The sequence below is a fragment of the Vigna angularis genome, chromosome 10 (genome assembly GCF_016808095.1).
Source record: "Vigna angularis cultivar LongXiaoDou No.4 chromosome 10, ASM1680809v1, whole genome shotgun sequence".
Classification (NCBI taxonomy): Eukaryota; Viridiplantae; Streptophyta; class Magnoliopsida; order Fabales; family Fabaceae; genus Vigna; species Vigna angularis.
In genome coordinates, this window is record NC_068979.1 from 2,932,501 (window position 1) to 2,952,045 (window position 19,545).

Below are 19,545 nucleotides of genomic sequence, written 5' to 3' on the forward strand. Positions count from 1 at the left end.
GGAATTGTCACTTTACATTACAAGATTTGAAAAATTAATTTCCTTCTGTAATAAGTTAAAGAGGGAGAGTCAATGAACAGTAGAGAACAAAAATCTTTTCTTTTGTCAGTTTATGATATACAATGAGTTAACTCTTGTAATCTAAATAAAAGACTATTAGAATATTTCATTTTTAAGGGTAAAGATTTTATTGTTTTTTTTAGTAGTAAAGATTTGACCAACTTTAAAAAATTAGAAATAAATAAAAATCAAAATAAAGAATTACATATATTTTTAAAAACTAGGACCATATTTAATTTAGTATTTTACTTTTCAAACTCGACACAAACACGTGTACAACAGTGTAGCCCCTGGCCAAGAATTAAATTATGGAGAAATCAAGGAAAATTTAAATATATTTTTTTAATGAAAATTTGTTAATATCTAATGGCTAGTAGCAGACGAATTGGATATTTTTCTACACAAGGTCAAAAATTCATCCTTATCCAGTGTTAACTTGTTCTTGGAAACTTGTCCTTGGAAACTTCCCTTGGATTCTCGATTCTTTTGAAGACAACGCATAATCTTTGTATATTGTGATAAAATCAGAGGTGCAGAAATTCAGTGTGAAGTTAGCAGCTTTTGGAACAACTTTGATTCAGTGAGATAGTAAAGAGGATAAAGAGCTTCTTGGTAAAGAGAGATAATCTATATAGACTGTTATGAACAGATACTTATTTCTATAGTTTAAATATTGTTAATCTTCTATACTTTAAATACAACTAACAATTAAAATTTCTATACTTTTTCCTAAGATTGAATTGATTTTTTATTAATAAATTTAAACTGATTTTAATCAAGTTTATATAAGTATATTTAAGTTTATTCAGGTTAAATTGTAATTTACATGTCTTCAATTTTATAATTTTTATCTGTTTATTTAGTTATTTATTTTATGTTTTGATGAATTAAGTCATTTCTTGATGATATCTTAAAAATAAAAAACAATGTCTTAGATTTAATTAGATCAAAATAAAATAAATAAAATGAATGCAAAATTATTTTTTTAAAACAAAAAATAAATATTTTATTAAATTTGAAAAAAAAAACCATCAAACGATGTACATATGTATCGATAGAGTCGGATTTTATCTCAATATTTTTCGAACGAAATTGTTTTTTTTATTAATATTTATGATTCAGATACGAAAGTTTATAGCAACGATCGTTATTTACAGTTATTGTACATTTTAAAATACGTATAACATTAAATTCCTTAGTGTGGTACATATTCATAATTTGAATAGAATTATAAGTTCAATTTTAATAATTACAAATTTTTATACCGCTAATTAATTAACACTGAACATAAATATATATTTTTGAAGTAATTATTATAACACATCAATAAGTTTAATCAGACAACCATGTAAACGATTTTCACATTCTACATATTAAGATGGAATTCGTCATTCATTTAATTCAATCCGAAATTTTAATTAGATTGAGACAAATAAAATGTAATATCATACTCTAAAATAAATTAATCAGAGACAATTATATCTAATAATTTAAAATACATATACCATTCTCTAAAACTAATTTAACATTTTCACGTTAAAAAAAAGTGTGTGGTACATTGAGATTTGGGGCATGCTATGGTGAATGGTTTGTTTGTTAGCAATAAATAAGTTTACACGCAACTGGAATCTCATCCAACCCTCAACCGCAAACGTCCACGTCTGTTTTCTATGCACAAATGAAAGATCTTAAGGATGATATGATAACGATCATGAATCACTGCCTTCTAATATGAAAGTTTTTTTTTCTTTTTATTTTTTCTAACTTCCCAGTGTCAGGAAAAGTTGAAAGAGAAATAATAATTGTACGGTACACCGCATGAGTTAGTCATAGACTATTCAGAGATGGACGTTTTAAACATAATCTTTTTATAGATAAGTTTTACTTATTAGATAATTATAAATTAATATCAAAACTTATAAGTATATTGAGGTAAATAAGTGTTACTATAGGATGAGAATTCACCATCGGATATACTGTGCTGAGTCGAATGGACTGAACGTTTCGGGGTATAGAAAAGAACTTCACAGCCGATTGAACGCGACAACAGTTAAGTAGAGTTAAAGCGTAATCAATATAATAACTGCTATTGATGAGTGATTAATGTTGACATTAATGACTATTAAGATGTAAATTAATTGGTTTGATTCTTCTAAATATAAATAGAGGTTTAATTTTGAGATAAAAGACAATTTTTCATAATTGAATTACTTTAGATCTCCAGAGAAAAAAATCTGACTTGAACATGAGAGTGTCTTTTGCATGTCAACTCCCCTCAAACCGATCACTCGAAAGAGAGTGAAAGTAAAAGTTCGTCAAGACAAGAATGTTGCACATGAATTATCCTCGTTCCAATTTAGCAGAAACAAAAAATAAGTTATTACATTTATTGTAAACTAAAGATTGTTCCAATTCAGTATAAACAAGAAGTAAGTAATTATATTTATTGCAAACTTAAAGATTTTAATATGACCTAATTAGAATACTAGACTTGAGGATCCTATCGATTCAATATGTTTGATAGATATTCTCAACCTCACACCCAGGATAATAATAATAGTATAAATTTTCATAATATTTATTCAGTCTGCAAACATAATAGATTGTCTAGAGTGGTAAAACAATAAATCTTTACATTTAAAATAGAAATGTTGGAAACAATAGATAGAGTTTCTCCAACCCTTGTTAAAATCGGAGAATGGATATATAGTATTTGAAATTTTAGTAACATTTTAGTATGCAGATAACTGTTTCAAATTTGAGTAACATTTCAATTAGTTTGAATGGATATATGATGTAGTTACTGTATGATTCTTTCCCTTTGTAGTAAAACTTATTATGTAATAATAATGTATATAAAATTGAAAGGAATGCCTGAGATTACGTGTTTTATGATTTGCAGAGGTTATTCATTCCTCCACTCAATGGTGTTTTGTCTGCTTCTCCTCTTCTACCTGAATCATTGCATCATTTGTGCGCGAGCGATGTCATTTTGTGGCCCAGACACTCTTTTTGTTTCTTTACTTCACATATGTGTTTCATATCTGCCGTTCATTTCGCCCATTGTTCTTCTCACCACTCATGATAAACTCTTTGCCCTACGTCGCAACTCTCTATCTATCTTTCTAATCAACCAACAAATTGAACGGTGCATAAACCAATTGACCACACCATGAATTGTGAATACTGCACATTTATAGTTTAAAATTTCATTTCATGCATTTTAGTTACGGTAAAAGGAAATGCATTGGTTGATTTTATGTCTATTCATTCCACATTATTATTTCGTAAAGATACAGAGTTTGCGGGAAAAGATGATAGTGAGTGAAATAGAGGTGATAGGGTAAAAAGAGGGAGAAATTGTGAGGCTATTTTGGCGCTGAGAATATCCGAAAGAAAGAGATTAGAGTATATTCAATATTGATCGTGTTTGTGTTGAGTTCAGTGTCCACACGCTACTAACAAGAAACAACAAGACTTTTTTTCGTATTGCATTGGCTTGCGTCAGTAACATAACAGAGAGAAATGGGTTTAGAGGAATAGCAGGAGAGAGATGAGAGTGATAGTGCCTCTACAAGGGGTTGTTCAAGGCACAGGAGGTCTTTTCTGGGGTTCCGTCATTCCTTGTGCCCTCTTCTACTTTCTTCAACTCTTCTTCAAAACCAAGACACGTCACCACCAACCACCACCTTCCCACAACCATAAGGAGGATTCCACCACCTTCCGCCGTTCTTTATCTCTCACCGCAAGGCACGCTTCTGCCTCTGCTTACGTCTCCCCTCGCGCCAATTCCGTAACCGCTACTAACTCTTCTTTCCATCTTGGTTTCGACAAGGTTGCTGATGATCCCTACCATGAAACTCATAATCCCGATGGAGTTATTCAACTTGCTTTGCACCAAAACACCGTGAGTGACTTTTTTTTTCCTCTGTTTTTTTCTCAATTGAGCTGTAATTCACTCTGTTATGTATCGCTGGTTGTAGCTATCTCTTGATTTAATTCAAGATTGGATTCACTGCAACGGAAGCGCTGCTATATTGGGGACACCTCTCACCATTTCCAGGATTGCTCCTTACCAACCTCTCGATGGATTGATGGAGCTCAAAGTGGTAATTCTTGTCTGTTTCTTTATGTGATGAAGGGATTGTTGATGAAAACGTTGGATGAACAAACAATCTATGTTGATCCTCTAACCCTGCAGGCTGTGGCTGGTTTCATGTGTCAAGTTTTGGAAAAGCCCATTTTCTTCAACACTTCGCGAATGGTACTGACTGCAGGCGCTTCCTCTGCCATTGAGATTCTGAGCTTCTGCCTAGCAGATCACGGAAATGCATTTCTTGTTCCCACGCCTCTTAGCCCCGGGTAACAATCACTTCCCAATCTCCCAATTCCTCATTTTATGTTGCAGTACAGTGGCAGTTTTGTCCTGATCCTTGTCATGATAGTATAAATAATGGCCTATGTCACCGCACTGGAGTTGCCGAAATTCTAAACTGACATTTGTGGTCATAATCTGAGTCACGGCCAGTTTTTCAAACCTTAACAGGCTTTAAATTGGGAGTGTAATAGCATTTTACCACAACATTTTTACTTTTATATCGCAGAAAATTGCATATGTACTTTAATTAAAAGTCATTATGATTTCAGAGTTTTTCTTCTTCTTTTTAACAAAAAAAGAAGATATTTCATTTGGATCCCAAAAGTTGATGCACATCAGAAAAGAAAAAGAATAAAAGAAAAAGTGATAGACTGCAGGATGAGATGTACTACTATATTAATTAACCCAACAACCTTAACAAACAACCTTTTCGTCTTATTCGTATTTAAATTTCTTTTGTTGATGAAAATGTTATCATTTTATCATCTTAAAGATGTTATAAAATATATATTTGATAAGATTAAAAAGATATAAAGAAATAGAAATTGTTGAATAGGTATCATTATCCTTTTAACTTTACAATTACAGGAAAAAATACATTAAAAATTTAATAGTTGTTTGACAGTTATATTATAATACAATAATAAAATATAAATGATTGATGTGTTAAATAAAATTACGAAAAAATTGTGTGTATTATTTTTTCACTTTTATACACAATATGCAGTTTTGACGAGGTTGTAAAATGGCGCACTGGAGCTGAGATAGTACCTGTTCCCTGTCGCAGCGCTGATGACTTCAATTTAAGTATAACTTCACTTGAGAGAACCTTCAATCAAGCAAAGATGCGTGGTCAAAAAGTTCGTGGAATTATAATAACCAACCCCTCAGATCCTGCTGGAAAATTGTTGAATCGGGAAACACTGTTGGATCTTTTGGACTTTGCTAGAGAAAAGAACATTCATATAATCTCCAGCGAAATGTTTGCAGGCTCTTCTTATGGTAATGAAGAATTTGTGAGCATGGCAGAAATAATGGAGGCAGAAGATCATGACCGGGACAGAGTTCATATAGTGTTTGATTTATCCAATGAGCTTTCTGTTCCAGGCTTAAAGGCGGGTGCTATCTACTCCTATAATGACAATGTCGTAGCTGCTTCTAGCAAATTGGCAAGGTTCTCCACTGTTTCTGTCCCAACTCAAAGATTGCTTATCTCCATGCTTTCAGATACAAGTTTTATGCAAAAGTTTATTGAGGTTAACAGATTGAGGATGCGGAAAATGTATAATATATTTGTGACAGGGTTAAAGCAGTTGGGGATTGAGTGCACTAGGAGCAGTGGTGGTTTTTGCTGCTGGGCTGACATGAGCAGGTTGATTCGGTCTTACAGTGAAAAGGGGGAGCTTGAGCTGTGGGATAGATTGTTGAATGTTGTCAAGATCAATGTTACCCCGGGTTCTTCATGTCACTGTATCGAACCTGGATGGTTTCGTTTTTGTTTTGCTACATCCACTGAAAAGGATGTTTATGTAGTGATGGAACGGATTTGGAGAATTTCCGACTCCACAAAGTGAACATAGTTGATGTGGGGTCAATTAGTTCCGCAAATTTAGTTGGTTTATTGATTCTTTATTCTTTTGGAGAACCCAGCATCATCCTCGTAGGAATAATCAATCACCAAGGAGAGTTGGATGATATGTCGTTATGCAATGGAGTTGCTTCAAAATGATAGGTTGTAAATTGTATTTTTAAAAACCTACGCTTCAAGACTAAAATATTTCAATGTGTAGTCAGAACCTGGTAGATCATTTCTGATGTCTTCAAACTGATGCAATCAAAGGAGACTGCTCAGCTTGCAATGAGAGGAGAATGTGAAAAGAAAGATAGAAACTCCTTTTGTTATGAACTTATGGGCATGATAGTAGTTTTTTATTTTTTTTTATTCTGTAAACTTATAATAGAGAATCACATTCTTTTTTTTGTTGTAAATTTTAGTACGAAAGTCCTACTGTACATCTTATATTTGATGTGATAATTAAAAATTTATAAGGGCAGACTTTAACAAAATATCCTTCTTGGAAGCTGGTGTAGTCCTAATGTAGTCTTATAAAATCAATGTTGGTAAGATTTACATCCATAATATACTTTAATAGTCTTTATGTGATTTTAGATGATGTATCTCCTTGAAGTCGTTTTATCAGGTGAGCTCCTCTTGAGAAAGACGGATCAAATCTAATGTTGATAGGAAATTCAGCAGAGAACCTAAGCAAAAGTAGTTTTGTTTGCTCTGCGCACTAGACATGGTCTTCATACAAAAAAAAAAACAATTTGTTTATGGTAATGACAGGCATATCATTTGCTCATGGGGAGAAAAGGCAGAGGCAGAAAGAAAAGATAAAATCTAGAAAAAGTCATATAACTGTAAGATGAAATTTGCACTAGGATATATACTCTATTTTAGTCATACAACTAAAAGATATGTGATCTCCCACATTTTCACATACAGTGGTTTATCCCTCATGACATGTTACCGAAGCCGAAACAGAATTAGTAGGAAATGAATAACAAGACTTTTTGATTCCCCCTTCAAAGCACGAGAAGTAATGGAATAAACAAATGCCCTTATTTGCAGAAGTTACGAATTTATGAAAAAAATAATGGCAATATAAAAAAGAATTTTTATCCTTCGTCTTTTCTACGTTTTGAATGGCCGAGTAACAAATCTGATACCTCCTGCACACACAGTCCATCCTGATCCAAATCTCCTTCCATGTATGCCTAAATGCCTAAATCTGATACCTCCTGTCCATGAAGAATTTAACAAATTAAGCAATCACTTCAATTCTGAGCTGCACAGCATGGAAAAGCTATAACTGATTAATGGGAATCTAATCCATTTCTAATGGACTCAAGGACCTGGACAACCTCAGCCATGCTTGGTCTCCTTAAAGGATCCTCCGAAGTACAAATTAGTCCCAATCTCATAACCTGAATTAATTCGTTCTCAGTAAAGCCCAGTAAATTTCTGTCAAAGCAATCTGAAGCTGAGCTAGTCTCTAACAAACCTCTTACATATTCACACAAGACCACCACCTCATTTGTGGTTGGACTTTCCACAGGCTTCCTCCCTGTAACCAGCTCCAAAAGAATGACTCCAAAACTGTAGACATCACATTTCTCACTCTGCCTCAGCCCTTGAGCCAACTCTGGTGCAACATATCCCACAGCATTGTGGAATTTGGTCAAACCATAATTATCCAAAATGGGAAGTAACTTTCCTAATCCATAATCAGACAACTTAGCTTCATACTTGTCATCTAGGAGTATGTTAGAGGATTTAATGTTGAGATGAAGAATTGGAGGTCTACAGTCATGGTGGAGATAAGCAAGGGCTCTTGCGGTTCCCACTGCAATTTGAAACCTTCTAGACCAATATAATTCCCTATTTCCTCTACTAGTACTGGTTCCAGCATAGCCCAACCCATGTAGATTATCATAGAGATTCCCATTTGGGACAAACTCTGATAGAATCAAATGCATTGAAGAGGACCAATAATAACCTTGAAAAGCAACTAAATTAGGGTGTTGAAGATTGCCTAGTCGCCCAATTTCATGCTCAAATTCCTCCTGGTTTCTAATCCTTCCCATAGTCTCGAGCTTCTTCACTGCAATTGAGATCCCGCCTTCAAAATCAGTTCGGTAGACTGTACCAATTGATCCACCACCTATCAAAGACTCTTTATCAAGCAATGCTTTGGTACCTGCCTCCCAATCTTCATATTTTGATGGTAAACTTTTGCTGAAGAGAACCAGCTTTCCAATTATAAGATTTGATTCTGTTGACCCAAGAGGGGTGCTCTCAACAATCATAATCTGATCATCCTGTTTTTTTCTACCACGTGCCGCCATATTCATGATGGTCACCAAACAAACCCCAGTGAGAATTACAGCTGCAGCAACAATTGCAACGATTGCTGAGGTGCTTAGAACTTTAGCCTTCTCAGGAGATGAAGGCGATGTAGCGCCGTTTACCAAGCAAGGGGTGTCCAAAGGACGACCACAGAGAAAAGGATTATTGGAAAATGCAGATGCACCAAAACGCTGTATGTTTGCAATCTCAGGAATGAAACCAGACAGATTATTGAATGAGAGATCAAAATGTGTCAAGTTATTTAAATTTCCAAGGGAAGTAGGGATTGGGCCAGAAAGTGAATTATGTGAAAGATCTAGGTATTGAATCCTTGATAGGTTTCCTAGGCTTGGGGGGATGCTTCCATTAAGCTCGTTATGATGTAGGTTAAGGGATTCCAGGTTTGTCAAGTTGTAAAGAGTCTGAGGAATCTCACCTTCTAATTTATTACCAGAAAGGTCCCTGCAGCGACAAAAAAGAATGAACTAAGATTTTATTCAGAGGGTTTAACATAATACAGAGCAATTAGAGAAAGATAAAAAACTCACAGCCCAAGAAGAAACTTGCAATTGCTTATATCATCAGGAATTTGGCCAACGAGGTTCAGATTGTGCAAATCCAGCAATTCAAGAAGCTCGACGCTGCCAAAGCCCTTGGGGATCATTCCACCAATGGAATTATTACCCAATTTGATAACAATTAGTCCCCGCAGTTCCTGAATATCCATTGGGATATTCCCCTCCAGTCTATTCAATTCCAACGCCAAGAGCTTTAGGCTCTTGCATTTTGTTATGCTGGTGGGAATCTCCCCATCTAAAAGATTCCCCGAAGCATCCAAGATTTGCAATCTCCCACTACAGGAACTGATCTCAGGAATATGTCCTCCAAACCCATTATACGATAAATTGAGATAGGTAAGATTTTGCATTTCAAGGACACTGAACGGTGCCAAATCAGTGAACCTATTACTTCCAAAATCCAAATGTTCCAGACTTTGGCATGAGGAAATGAGCTCCTGCACGCTCCCTGACAAGGCATTGTTTCTCAGCGACACATAAGACAACCTTGGAATGCCACAAAGCTCGGAAGGGACAACCCCACTAAGGTTGTTGAAGGAGAAATCAAACCCTTCAAGGTTAAAGCAGTTCACCAAGGAGGCAGGTATTGGACCGGCGAGGTTGTTATGAGAAAGAGAAACGAACCTTGTTTTGTAGCAGTACCGAAACAAAACCGAAGGTATCTCCCCAGTGAAGCCATTCTTGGATAAATCTAGAAACCGAATGCTAGGCAAATCACCAATGAACTCGGGGATAGAACCAGATAAAGCATTGGAACTCAAATTGATCTTCCACAGTGAGTGAAGATCACCATACCCTTCTGGAATACCACCCGAGAGACGGTTTCCGAACAACGTCAATATCCTCAACCTCTTCAACCCCGAAAGTGACGAGGATAACACCCCTCCCAAGCTAGTGTTCCACAGCACGATTCTCTCCACAAACCCTTCAGAGTTACACGAAACGCCTCTGTAATCGTTGCACGGGTTCCCACTTGAAACCCACGAACTCAAGCTGGCGCGTGGATCGTCCGTGATGTTACCTTTGAATTCAAGCAAAATTTCCTTCTCGGTCACTGCAGAAGCTGTCACAAGACAATAAAAAAAGGTGCACAGTAGAGCATGAGAGAGATGAATAGCACGGTGTCTTCTCATGCTCGAAACAATGTGATCACCCCTTTGACATCATAGCTGTCACAACCGAACCAGAATCGATTCTGAGGTGTTGCTTCCTCAGCTACAAAGTTTCAGGTAATCGTAAAGTCGGTCCAATAAGAAACAAAACATCACGATCATCACCGACGGGGAGCATTCTCATTCAGAAGACTGGAATTGCAGGAGAGAGAAACAAACCGAAAAAAAAAGAATAAAAATAGTACCCGTTTAATCTCTCACTGTTTTTTCCTCCATGGTTCTCCGTATAAGCATGAAGAAGAAAGATTCAATAATGCCCATGCCGTGTTCCGTGTTTTTTAATGGTTGATTGATTGTGGGGTGACATAAAAATGGGAGCTTTTGGAGAGAAAGAGAGAGAAGGAATGGAGGGCAGGGAGGAGTGGGGGGGGGGGGGGGGGGGAAGAGAAGAGTAAATGTGATGAAATGAAGAAGGTGGAAATGGTGGCTGTACTTTTGCTGGAAAGGAAGCAGGTGAGACAGTGGGAGGGAATTAAATAAAGTTCTTTTAATAGGGTGTGATGTATAAATTCAGAGATTGCCACCAAATGAAGGATGAAGCACGTGCATGAGAGAGAGGGTGTTTCTCTCTCTAGACTTTGTAAGGCAATGATGCCCTTGAACAATGAAAATCCAATCTGTGTCTGTGAGCTTGAGGAGTTACTGCTACTAATCTCTCCACCATGTCTTGCATTGTTGTGTAGGGCCTGCTTCTCTTAACCGGCATTTATTCTTCCCTACCAACCAAGCCACCACCTCCCACATCGCTATCTCCAACACCATCCCATTTAATATGCAAGAGGAGATGGGTAATGTAGTAGAATCATTGGGGAGAAATAAAAGAAAAGTTGAAGGAAGAAGATGAGAGTGGAAAAGAAAAGAGTTAAGGAGTGTGTTTCTTTGTCTGTAGTACCGTTTCCTGGCCCTCCTTGCTTTATTCTATCTATCCGTTTCCTTCGCCACACTTTTCATACCAATTCCTCCCAATTACCAGCTCCCAACTCAAGAAAATTTACTCACTTCCAAACCATTTTCTAACTCCATTTACTTACACTTATATATATATATATATATAATCAATTATGTTTTATAGACACCATTTTTTTTATATAATATTTTACAATTATATAGTTACGTAATAAATGTGTAATAAAAACAATAAATTATCTAAATATTAAATATGCATTTATAAATTTTTGTAATGAATTTTTTATTAAAACTTGTTTAATTATAACCTACCTAACTTGTTTTAAGGTTAATCTAAATATTATTAACAATTAATGTAGTTAATATTTTGATATATTGTTTTATTGCTGGTCGTTGCGACTATCCGATATATGGTTCATCGGATAGTTATACTATGCAAATTATTTATTAAAATAAAATTATTAGTAAAAAGATATTGATTATAAAAATATTTAGAATTTGATTTTATGTATTTTTATTTTTTATTTAGATTTATAATATTGAAAGCATTTTGTTAATTTTTAAAATTTATTTTTTGATATAAATTATTTAAATTAAACTTTTAAAAGTTCAAATTTAGTTACATTAATAATTTATTAATATTCATTGAATAATTTAAATTATATTTAAAAATTAACTTTTTAATTAAATTAAAATTTTAAAAAAAATTAACTAATTTTATTTATTACATACATACATACATATATACATATATATATATATATATATATATATATATATATATATATATATATATATATATATATATATATATATATATATATATATATATATATATATATATATATATATATATATATATATATATATATATATATATATATATATATATATATAACTCTTTCTCCCCTGTGCTCTCCATTCTCACAATTCCATTGAATTTTCACTAATCAAAACATACAATCAATGTATCTAAAAGAAGCTGGACCAAACGGCTTACAGTTATGAAAAAAAAATTATATTTTAATGAATATTATAACTGGATAGTTACATTTTATATTTTTAATGAATATTATTATTGGTCTTTTTGTTTTACTGGACGTTTTCAAAATTATTACACAATATTCTATCAAAAATACACAGGCGAACCGATTCTTGACACGTGGCATTTACTTGTCATGATAGGTGATTGTGGCCGTCCGATTGAAATTGAAAAAGGATGGTCCTCTCCATTAAGTGTTCTAAACGTTTTATTTATTTTTTTCTTTATTACGTATTTCAAGGGTGTGAAAAGTCCTTCTCTAAAACGTTATTCCCTTTTGTTCAAATTTGTCTTTTAGCATTTGAGCGTAGAGAGGGACAAGAATCTCTTCACTTCTGTTCTTCTTTTCCTTTTATATGTAAAGGGTTTTGTTTTTCTTACTTAATCAACGGTTAAAAAGACCAACTTTTGCAAATGACATACCATCTAAGCATAAATCAACATCTCCAAAAGGTAGGTTTCCATCGTGCCTTTGTTTGAAAATGCATTAAATAACAATAATAATAATAATAATAATAAATAAAATCGTGGTCCTGGGTCCTCCTAATCTTTGGATCCTTCTACCTCTTTTGAAAAATTATAAAGAACCTCTAATTTCTTGTTGAATTCAGCATTCCATAAATTAAATGCTTAAACTTAGAAGAGAGAAATTAGTCTAAAAAGTGGATTCAATTATTTCGTTAACATAATGCTAACCATTAATATTTATGAATTAAAAGAGAAAAAATGTTGCAGATAATCTGAGATATGGCCTCCATCTGAGAAAGAGTACACACCAGTATTGAGCCATGTCCCCCAAAAGAAAACAAACGAGAGGGCCAACTGACATAAACACTTCAATGTCATTTATGGAATCCACGTCATACAACCCATTTCGTTTTGCAATCGAATTCGAATTTGCACCTGTGTTTTTAGACTTGTGAAACAGTGGATACACGTTAAGACAATTGTTAAAGGACACTTTAAGGTAACATATTCAATAAGCGTCATTCTGAGTTCTAACGCTTTTTTTATGAATGAACAAACACTAAATACAACCAAGGAGAACAGACACAAATCGTCCTGTTGAGTTGTGCCGCACTCAATCTCAAACTGCGGACAAATGAACATACCTCCCACCACAACATTATAAACTGCATATGTTGTTTCGGACATCATGTACCATACTCAATTATAAGACATCCCCTCACCCCTATACACTTGTATATAATAAGTATAAATAACTAATTACATATATAAGGGGTTTCGAGTGTGGGAATCAAAATCAAAACACTCTCACATACTTTTTTTTTCAATCTCTTAACTTTGTTTTTACTCTTAGTTATAAAGTTCTACCAAGTTTTTCACACTCATTCTTTGAGTCAAACATGGTTAAAAAATACTATGACGCTCAAATCAATAATATGATAATTTTTTTAATATAAGAAAATCTTAAATTAACAATAGATATAATTATTTATTTATTTTTATTTAAACTTGTATTTATAAATTTCGAGATTGACTTTTAATTAATATAGACTTAATCATGACTTAATATCAAATAAATATATCTTAAATAAAATTTAATTATTAATGATAATTAAGATGTTTAAACAATTGTTCAGACCATTTCTAAAATTTAACTAAATGACTAATTGATTCAAACTCTAATATACTATTATGATATATCATTGTATTAGTAGTTGATCATACCGTACACAAAACATTATAACTAATATGAAAGACCATATTATATATGATTTTCTACGCATGTCATTTTCTTGTTTACGTAATTTCATATTAATAAGAAAAATCAAGTTGACTACAAACCAAAGACAGAAAATTCTACAGTCAATTTAGTTATTCGCAACGCCTTAATGGTTTTTTTATTAGAAAAGTTAATGTCTCGCGATGGGGACGTAGATGGTATTGACAGAATATCATGTCGTTCAATTACGTCAAATAAAATTAATACAATATGTAAACTTAGGTCTAATTAATCAAGAATTAAGGAAAAATCATAATATATTAGATAACATAAGATAAATTTGACATATTCAACATAGGTCCATTCAGTGAAAACGCATGATTGTAATATAAACGAGCACTATTAATCAAATATGAGTAATATTCACTCAATTTATTACTGTATTTATTATTGTACGGATATATTTGATTTAGAACGTCAGAATGTCATCACAAGTACCTTTTCAGTTGAAAAAAATCTCAAAACAAATTAAAAGGTAACTGATACAACTGAATCGGAAAATAAATGTACGACTACACTTCTAGTGAACATAAATATATAATTAACAAAATTAGTATTATAATGAAATGAAATAATTACATTTGATATTGTTAGTTCATGTAGACTAGTGATCGGACAAGAGAAGCGACCGACTGACATCGATAAGACCATAATAAGAACGAATGTGTGGAGTTCCAAAACATGTATCCAATTGCTACAGTACATACCAAAGATTACTGTTGCAAACCAAACCTATTGCATTATTCCACAACAAGTACGAGGTGTATAACAACTGAGATCTTATTGTCAACCATTGACACAACTGAGATCTTATCGTTAATTCGTCCTTAGTTTGCAAAAATAAAAGGAAACATTTTAAAGAAAAAATCCGCAAGCCCGATTAAAACAAGAAAATATGTTATTTGGAAACATTAATTAAGGAAAATATTAGTCCTTGAAAACCCATCTCTGATATGTTAATCCTTGCAGTTCTTAGAATTTACATGAGATTTATGCTAATTAAGCGTGTCAGGCAGACTCCAGTTTCCCTGCGTGGAGCTTTCAGCAACGTGGGATTCTATTGGTTTTCTTTAGTAAATTGTTTACATTTTAGAACTAATGAGAAAAGTTGTGAATGTGATAGCTACACCTATACGACAAATCAGTGAAGATATGGGATCATTAGTGGACAAGTGTGTAGCTGGAAAAAAACAGGAAACATTAATATAACTTGTCAAATTCAGGGAAATGAACGAATCCCATGTGAATCGTACGCAGAAATGTAATAAATTCAATTGAAATTTAGCTGAATCCGGTTCATTAAACCCAAAATATCGTACACGGGAGAATCTAAAATGGTCTAGCATTAAGGAGTACGAAAAGATATTCATGGCTCACACAAACTCATTTCTCCCGGTCATAGTTTTGATTTTCAAATCACATGAAAAGTTTATATTGGATAAAGGAAAGAAATAGAATAGATGGTAAATATAAATATAAATAGAAAAAAATGAGAATAAAGTAAAAGTTAAATGTGTTTAAGTGGGAAAAAAAGACAAAAAGATTAATACAAGTATTTAACAAATAAAATAGTAAATACTGGTGAATCTCGTTTCTTTAGAATATATATATATATTCTTAATTCTCTTCAATCTAACTTCCTTATTTTTATTTACCCATGTACTTTATTTTCACTAAGCAAAGAAAAACTTAAGATAGACCTGACTATATCACTTCTTTGTATAGTTATCTTCACAGCTATTGAAAGCTAACTATTTTCATTATCTTTCCTCTCTCTTTTTAGTGATTCAAAATTTTACAAGAAATTTCAAGGATAAATGAAAATAATGCGAGAGAAATATATTTTATTTTCATAACCAGCAAGTCAAAAATAATTCAGAATCGTCGATTGAAGTGTGGGCAGAGGTGGAACAAACGAATGTTTGTAATATGCAACATTTATGTATTATTGGTTATTGTGCTTTCCATCATAACAAAATGTTAGAAGAAAAATGAGAAGATGAAGAGGACTAGAACATTGAATAATAGATCACATGACAAGTCAAGAACGATATACTTGATGACTTACACGGACAAAACTTGGCGAGTTAAAAAGGACCACTCCAAAAGTTGGAATTTCATTTCTTTAATACACAGCATGTTTGGAAATCCATTTAGAATGAGAAAATTTGCATTCAAAATGTGGATAGTTTTTTTTATATCGCATTCAATACGTGAAAAATCACATCCAAGATGTCAATCCAAACATGCTAATGCGTAATGAGATAGAAGAACCACCACAGAAAACAGTTATTGCAGGCAACATATGGAAAATAGAAATACAAATGGTGATGTTAGCCTGTTCTGCGGCGAGCCTTTGAAAAAATTGACCTTAAACCCTCCCATAGATGAGGCTACTTAATGAATTAAACCTCACTGGACTGTGCGTGTGCATTATCAATATGTACCAGTATAGGGTAATGGTAATAACTGCCTCGTGTAGCCAGCAAATAAACCCAGACTAAGCCTACTAGATTATTTCAAGAGCAGATCATCCACTTTTTGTAACTCCTTGAGCTTCCTCTTAGCATAGACGGTGAAAAAGATTATTGTACCAACAGTTACGCAGAAGCCAACAACATTGAGGATAATTTCCGGAGCAGAAAGAGTGTGATGATGATGTCTAGCATTCGCTAATGTTTTTATCAAAATTCCCCTGCAGTGGAAGACAATGAATTTAATATGATATTCCGCATCATTAGTTCTTAATTCCTATCTTTGTAAAATATACAAATCAACATTTGAAATGGCTAACGACATAGAATAAATGGCAAAATACAACCATGAAAGTATCAGTTAAGGGAAATCATCACTGCTGTTAGCTGATAAAAATATTTGAATGGAGATAGATGAAGCCAAGCAAAGGAATAACAGTTCGAGTGCATTTGAGTTTTCACAGATGACCCGGGGCAGGGCAGTGCTTAAGAGGAAATACTCCATAACATTCCCCAATAACACATCACTGCTCAAAGAATATTATAAAATAGTAACGAAAACATTTACACAATAAAAGATGCACTTGTTTCAAAGATGACAGTGTAACATTTATGAATGGAAATGAATCAACTCGTATTGATCTGTTCAATGAACAAACTTTGAAGACAACAAACAATCGTTGAGTTTGGTCCCAATAACAAATAAAGAAGTTTTATATGATTAAAGACTCCATGCATTGAAAAATCCAAAGGTGAGAAAAATCTCTGCACATACGAAATTAAAAAGGTAAAATAGAAAGACTGCCAATTTTAGCAACAGATATTTTTAAGCGTACTGACTAAAATAGTTGATGTTTCAACTTACAACCTAAACTTCCAAAATCCCTCCCCACTACTAGGCCAATACAACTGGATTAGTTATTATTAAGATTAATTAATTCGTCCTATCATTTCCAGATATATTTATTTTACTTGACAAATCATGAGCAATAACATATTACAATTTACAGCAAAGGATATATAGTAAAGCAGGTTGGAGAATCTCAATCATGTCAGGTGTCATAATACTTAATTGAAGCAATTATCAACTAATAATGAATCAAGGTCTAAGAGATTATCTTTTTCTGAAATAATCCTTACTATGGAGAAATATACTCATATTGGGGAGGAAAAGTAATCTGAACCAATTATACAAATACTAAAGTATGGCATGGGCATTATAAATTGAGCAAAAACTGGTCATCTTCTATATTTTCTGATGCACATGGCGACTTCTAAATCTACTCGAAATTATTAGATATTCAAGAAGTAAACCAGTACGAAAACGACCAGGGGTAACAAAAACAGAGTAGTAAAATAAAGTGAGCACTAGAGACAGTGAGAGAAGAAGGAAGACCCTACGTATAGATTGAAACAAATATTTCTGGCACCATCCCTACCAAGGATCCGATCAAGTAAGGCCAATACTTAACACGGGTTGCCACGGCACAATAGTTGTACAGTATGTATGGGAATGGAGAAACCCTGATTAAAGCAACTGCCCGAAATTGATGAAACCAATTTCCCCCTCCAGCACATCTTAGCAGAGAAGCTTTCTTTGGATACTTTTCTAACCACTCCTACAAAGAATCACATGTGAGGCAAACGTGTGAAGATAGATATCAACTTAATCTAAAGTCACAACACATGTACCTCAATTTTATGATGGAAGATTGAACCGATCAAGAAAGGAAGTGATACTCCGATTGCTGCTGCAGTAATAATTAGCAAGAATCCAAAGCAATAACCAAATGTCATCCCAGCCACCCACATAGAAGGGGAGGATGGCATAACTAGGGTAGGGAATAGCGCTACAGAAGCAAACACCAGAACTGCTAGCTCCGGTGAAGTGAATCTGTTCGTCTCCCAATTTATCATCGGAATAATCGCCTGCAAATAAAAGCAATGCATCATGAGATAGAAGTTTCAACATTCAATATTGTAATTTAAAAGTAAAATATATGTTTGTGATGTATTCTCTTTTCAAAATAAGTTTCGTCTATCTACCTTATATTACCCAACACGTTCTTGCCCCGCAGAATTGAAATTTTATATCTATATCTTAAATTTATCATTACAACAAACTTGTATTATGTAGATTAGCAAGAAGGAATTCCAATTCTGAAAAAAGACCATCACCAAAAACACTTGAGGAAGTGCATGTACAATTTACAATTGATGTGAACATTGAAATCACATTGCATTGAAAGAACAAAAAACAAGAAAAGCATATGCAAATGCAAACGCAATGCATAAGGCATTTGAAAGGAAGAATAAGATGAAACCTTTTCTAAGAACAATGGGCCAACCCATTTGGCAGCAAGGAGAGCCACGCAGCCCAGACATAGGAAACAGAGCCCCGATTTGACCCAATACCATATACGCGAGCCTTTCCGTTCGGTGGTGATAGTGGCCTCCGATTGGGGGTCCCACCTCAATTTGACGTATTCTCCTCCACCGTGATTACGCATCACATCCTTCGTATGATCACCGTCGACGTTAATGCCATCCTCATCCAAATATGTCATTGGAATTTGAAAGGCTAGGATGGTTCGACGGTGTCAACGGTGGCTTCAACGCCACCGGAATGAAACTAAACGCAGTCTCAGCGATTTGTGGGGCCCAGTAACGGTTTGGATTGAGCACAACACAAAATGCAACCGCTAACTCCCGCAAAATGAAGGGAGGTGCGGATGGAAGAAGATTACAAAAATAGTAATAATGTGTAATAATATCTATATTAATATAATCAAATCAAGTGTCACAGAAACGCTGCCGTGGACTGTCTGCTTTCTTTTCTTTGTTGTTTTCCACCACGATAACTAAATAGTTTGTTTTTCACCAGTTGAATATATATATAGAAAAGATACCATTCATAAACTTTTTATAGTCTAATTTTAGTCCTAATTATATTTTAATTTATGATAATGATGTACGTATTCTATTTTATTATTAACTATATTTTAAAAGTTATTGTTCTAATATATATATTACAGTAAAAAAACATAAAATAAACCAATCACTCGTCGATTTAAAATAATTACACACGTCATTGTTCTACAGTATAATTATACGTTTCACTTTCATTTGCATATGTAATTTATATTACTTGTTTAACTTTCTTTTTGTTTAAATTATACATCAGATATCTGATAAAATTGTTTTAAGGTCACGATTTATAAATGATGTTAACTTTTTTTTAACTCTTTTTCATTATTGTTCTTTTCATTATAATCTCT

General features: G+C 33.6%; 3 protein-coding genes across 3 annotated transcripts; 1 reads left to right on the plus strand and 2 right to left on the minus strand.

Moving 5' to 3' along the window:
- Positions 1-3,116: 3,116 nt before the first annotated feature.
- Positions 3,117-6,300, plus strand: LOC108334669 (1-aminocyclopropane-1-carboxylate synthase 6). Its single transcript, XM_017570566.2, has 4 exons — positions 3,117-3,967; positions 4,044-4,169; positions 4,262-4,422; positions 5,166-6,300. Exons 1-4 carry the CDS (start codon positions 3,614-3,616, stop codon positions 6,010-6,012), a joined length of 1,488 nt encoding a protein of 495 aa, XP_017426055.2. The 5' UTR covers positions 3,117-3,613; the 3' UTR covers positions 6,013-6,300.
- Positions 6,301-6,854: 554 nt separating this feature from the next.
- LOC108335951 (probable LRR receptor-like serine/threonine-protein kinase At1g12460) lies at positions 6,855-11,020 on the minus strand. Its single transcript, XM_017572190.2, has 2 exons — positions 8,897-11,020; positions 6,855-8,810 (listed from the first exon to the last, which is right to left on the minus strand). Exons 1-2 carry the CDS (start codon positions 10,057-10,059, stop codon positions 7,316-7,318), a joined length of 2,658 nt encoding a protein of 885 aa, XP_017427679.1. The 5' UTR covers positions 10,060-11,020; the 3' UTR covers positions 6,855-7,315.
- A 5,008-nt stretch (positions 11,021-16,028) lies between these two features.
- LOC108335305 (uncharacterized) lies at positions 16,029-19,114 on the minus strand. Its single transcript, XM_017571293.2, has 4 exons — positions 18,592-19,114; positions 17,960-18,196; positions 17,669-17,886; positions 16,029-16,488 (listed from the first exon to the last, which is right to left on the minus strand). The coding sequence occupies exons 1-4, from the start codon at positions 18,832-18,834 to the stop codon at positions 16,308-16,310; spliced, it is 879 nt and encodes a 292-aa protein (XP_017426782.1). The 5' UTR covers positions 18,835-19,114; the 3' UTR covers positions 16,029-16,307.
- Positions 19,115-19,545: the final 431 nt, after the last annotated feature.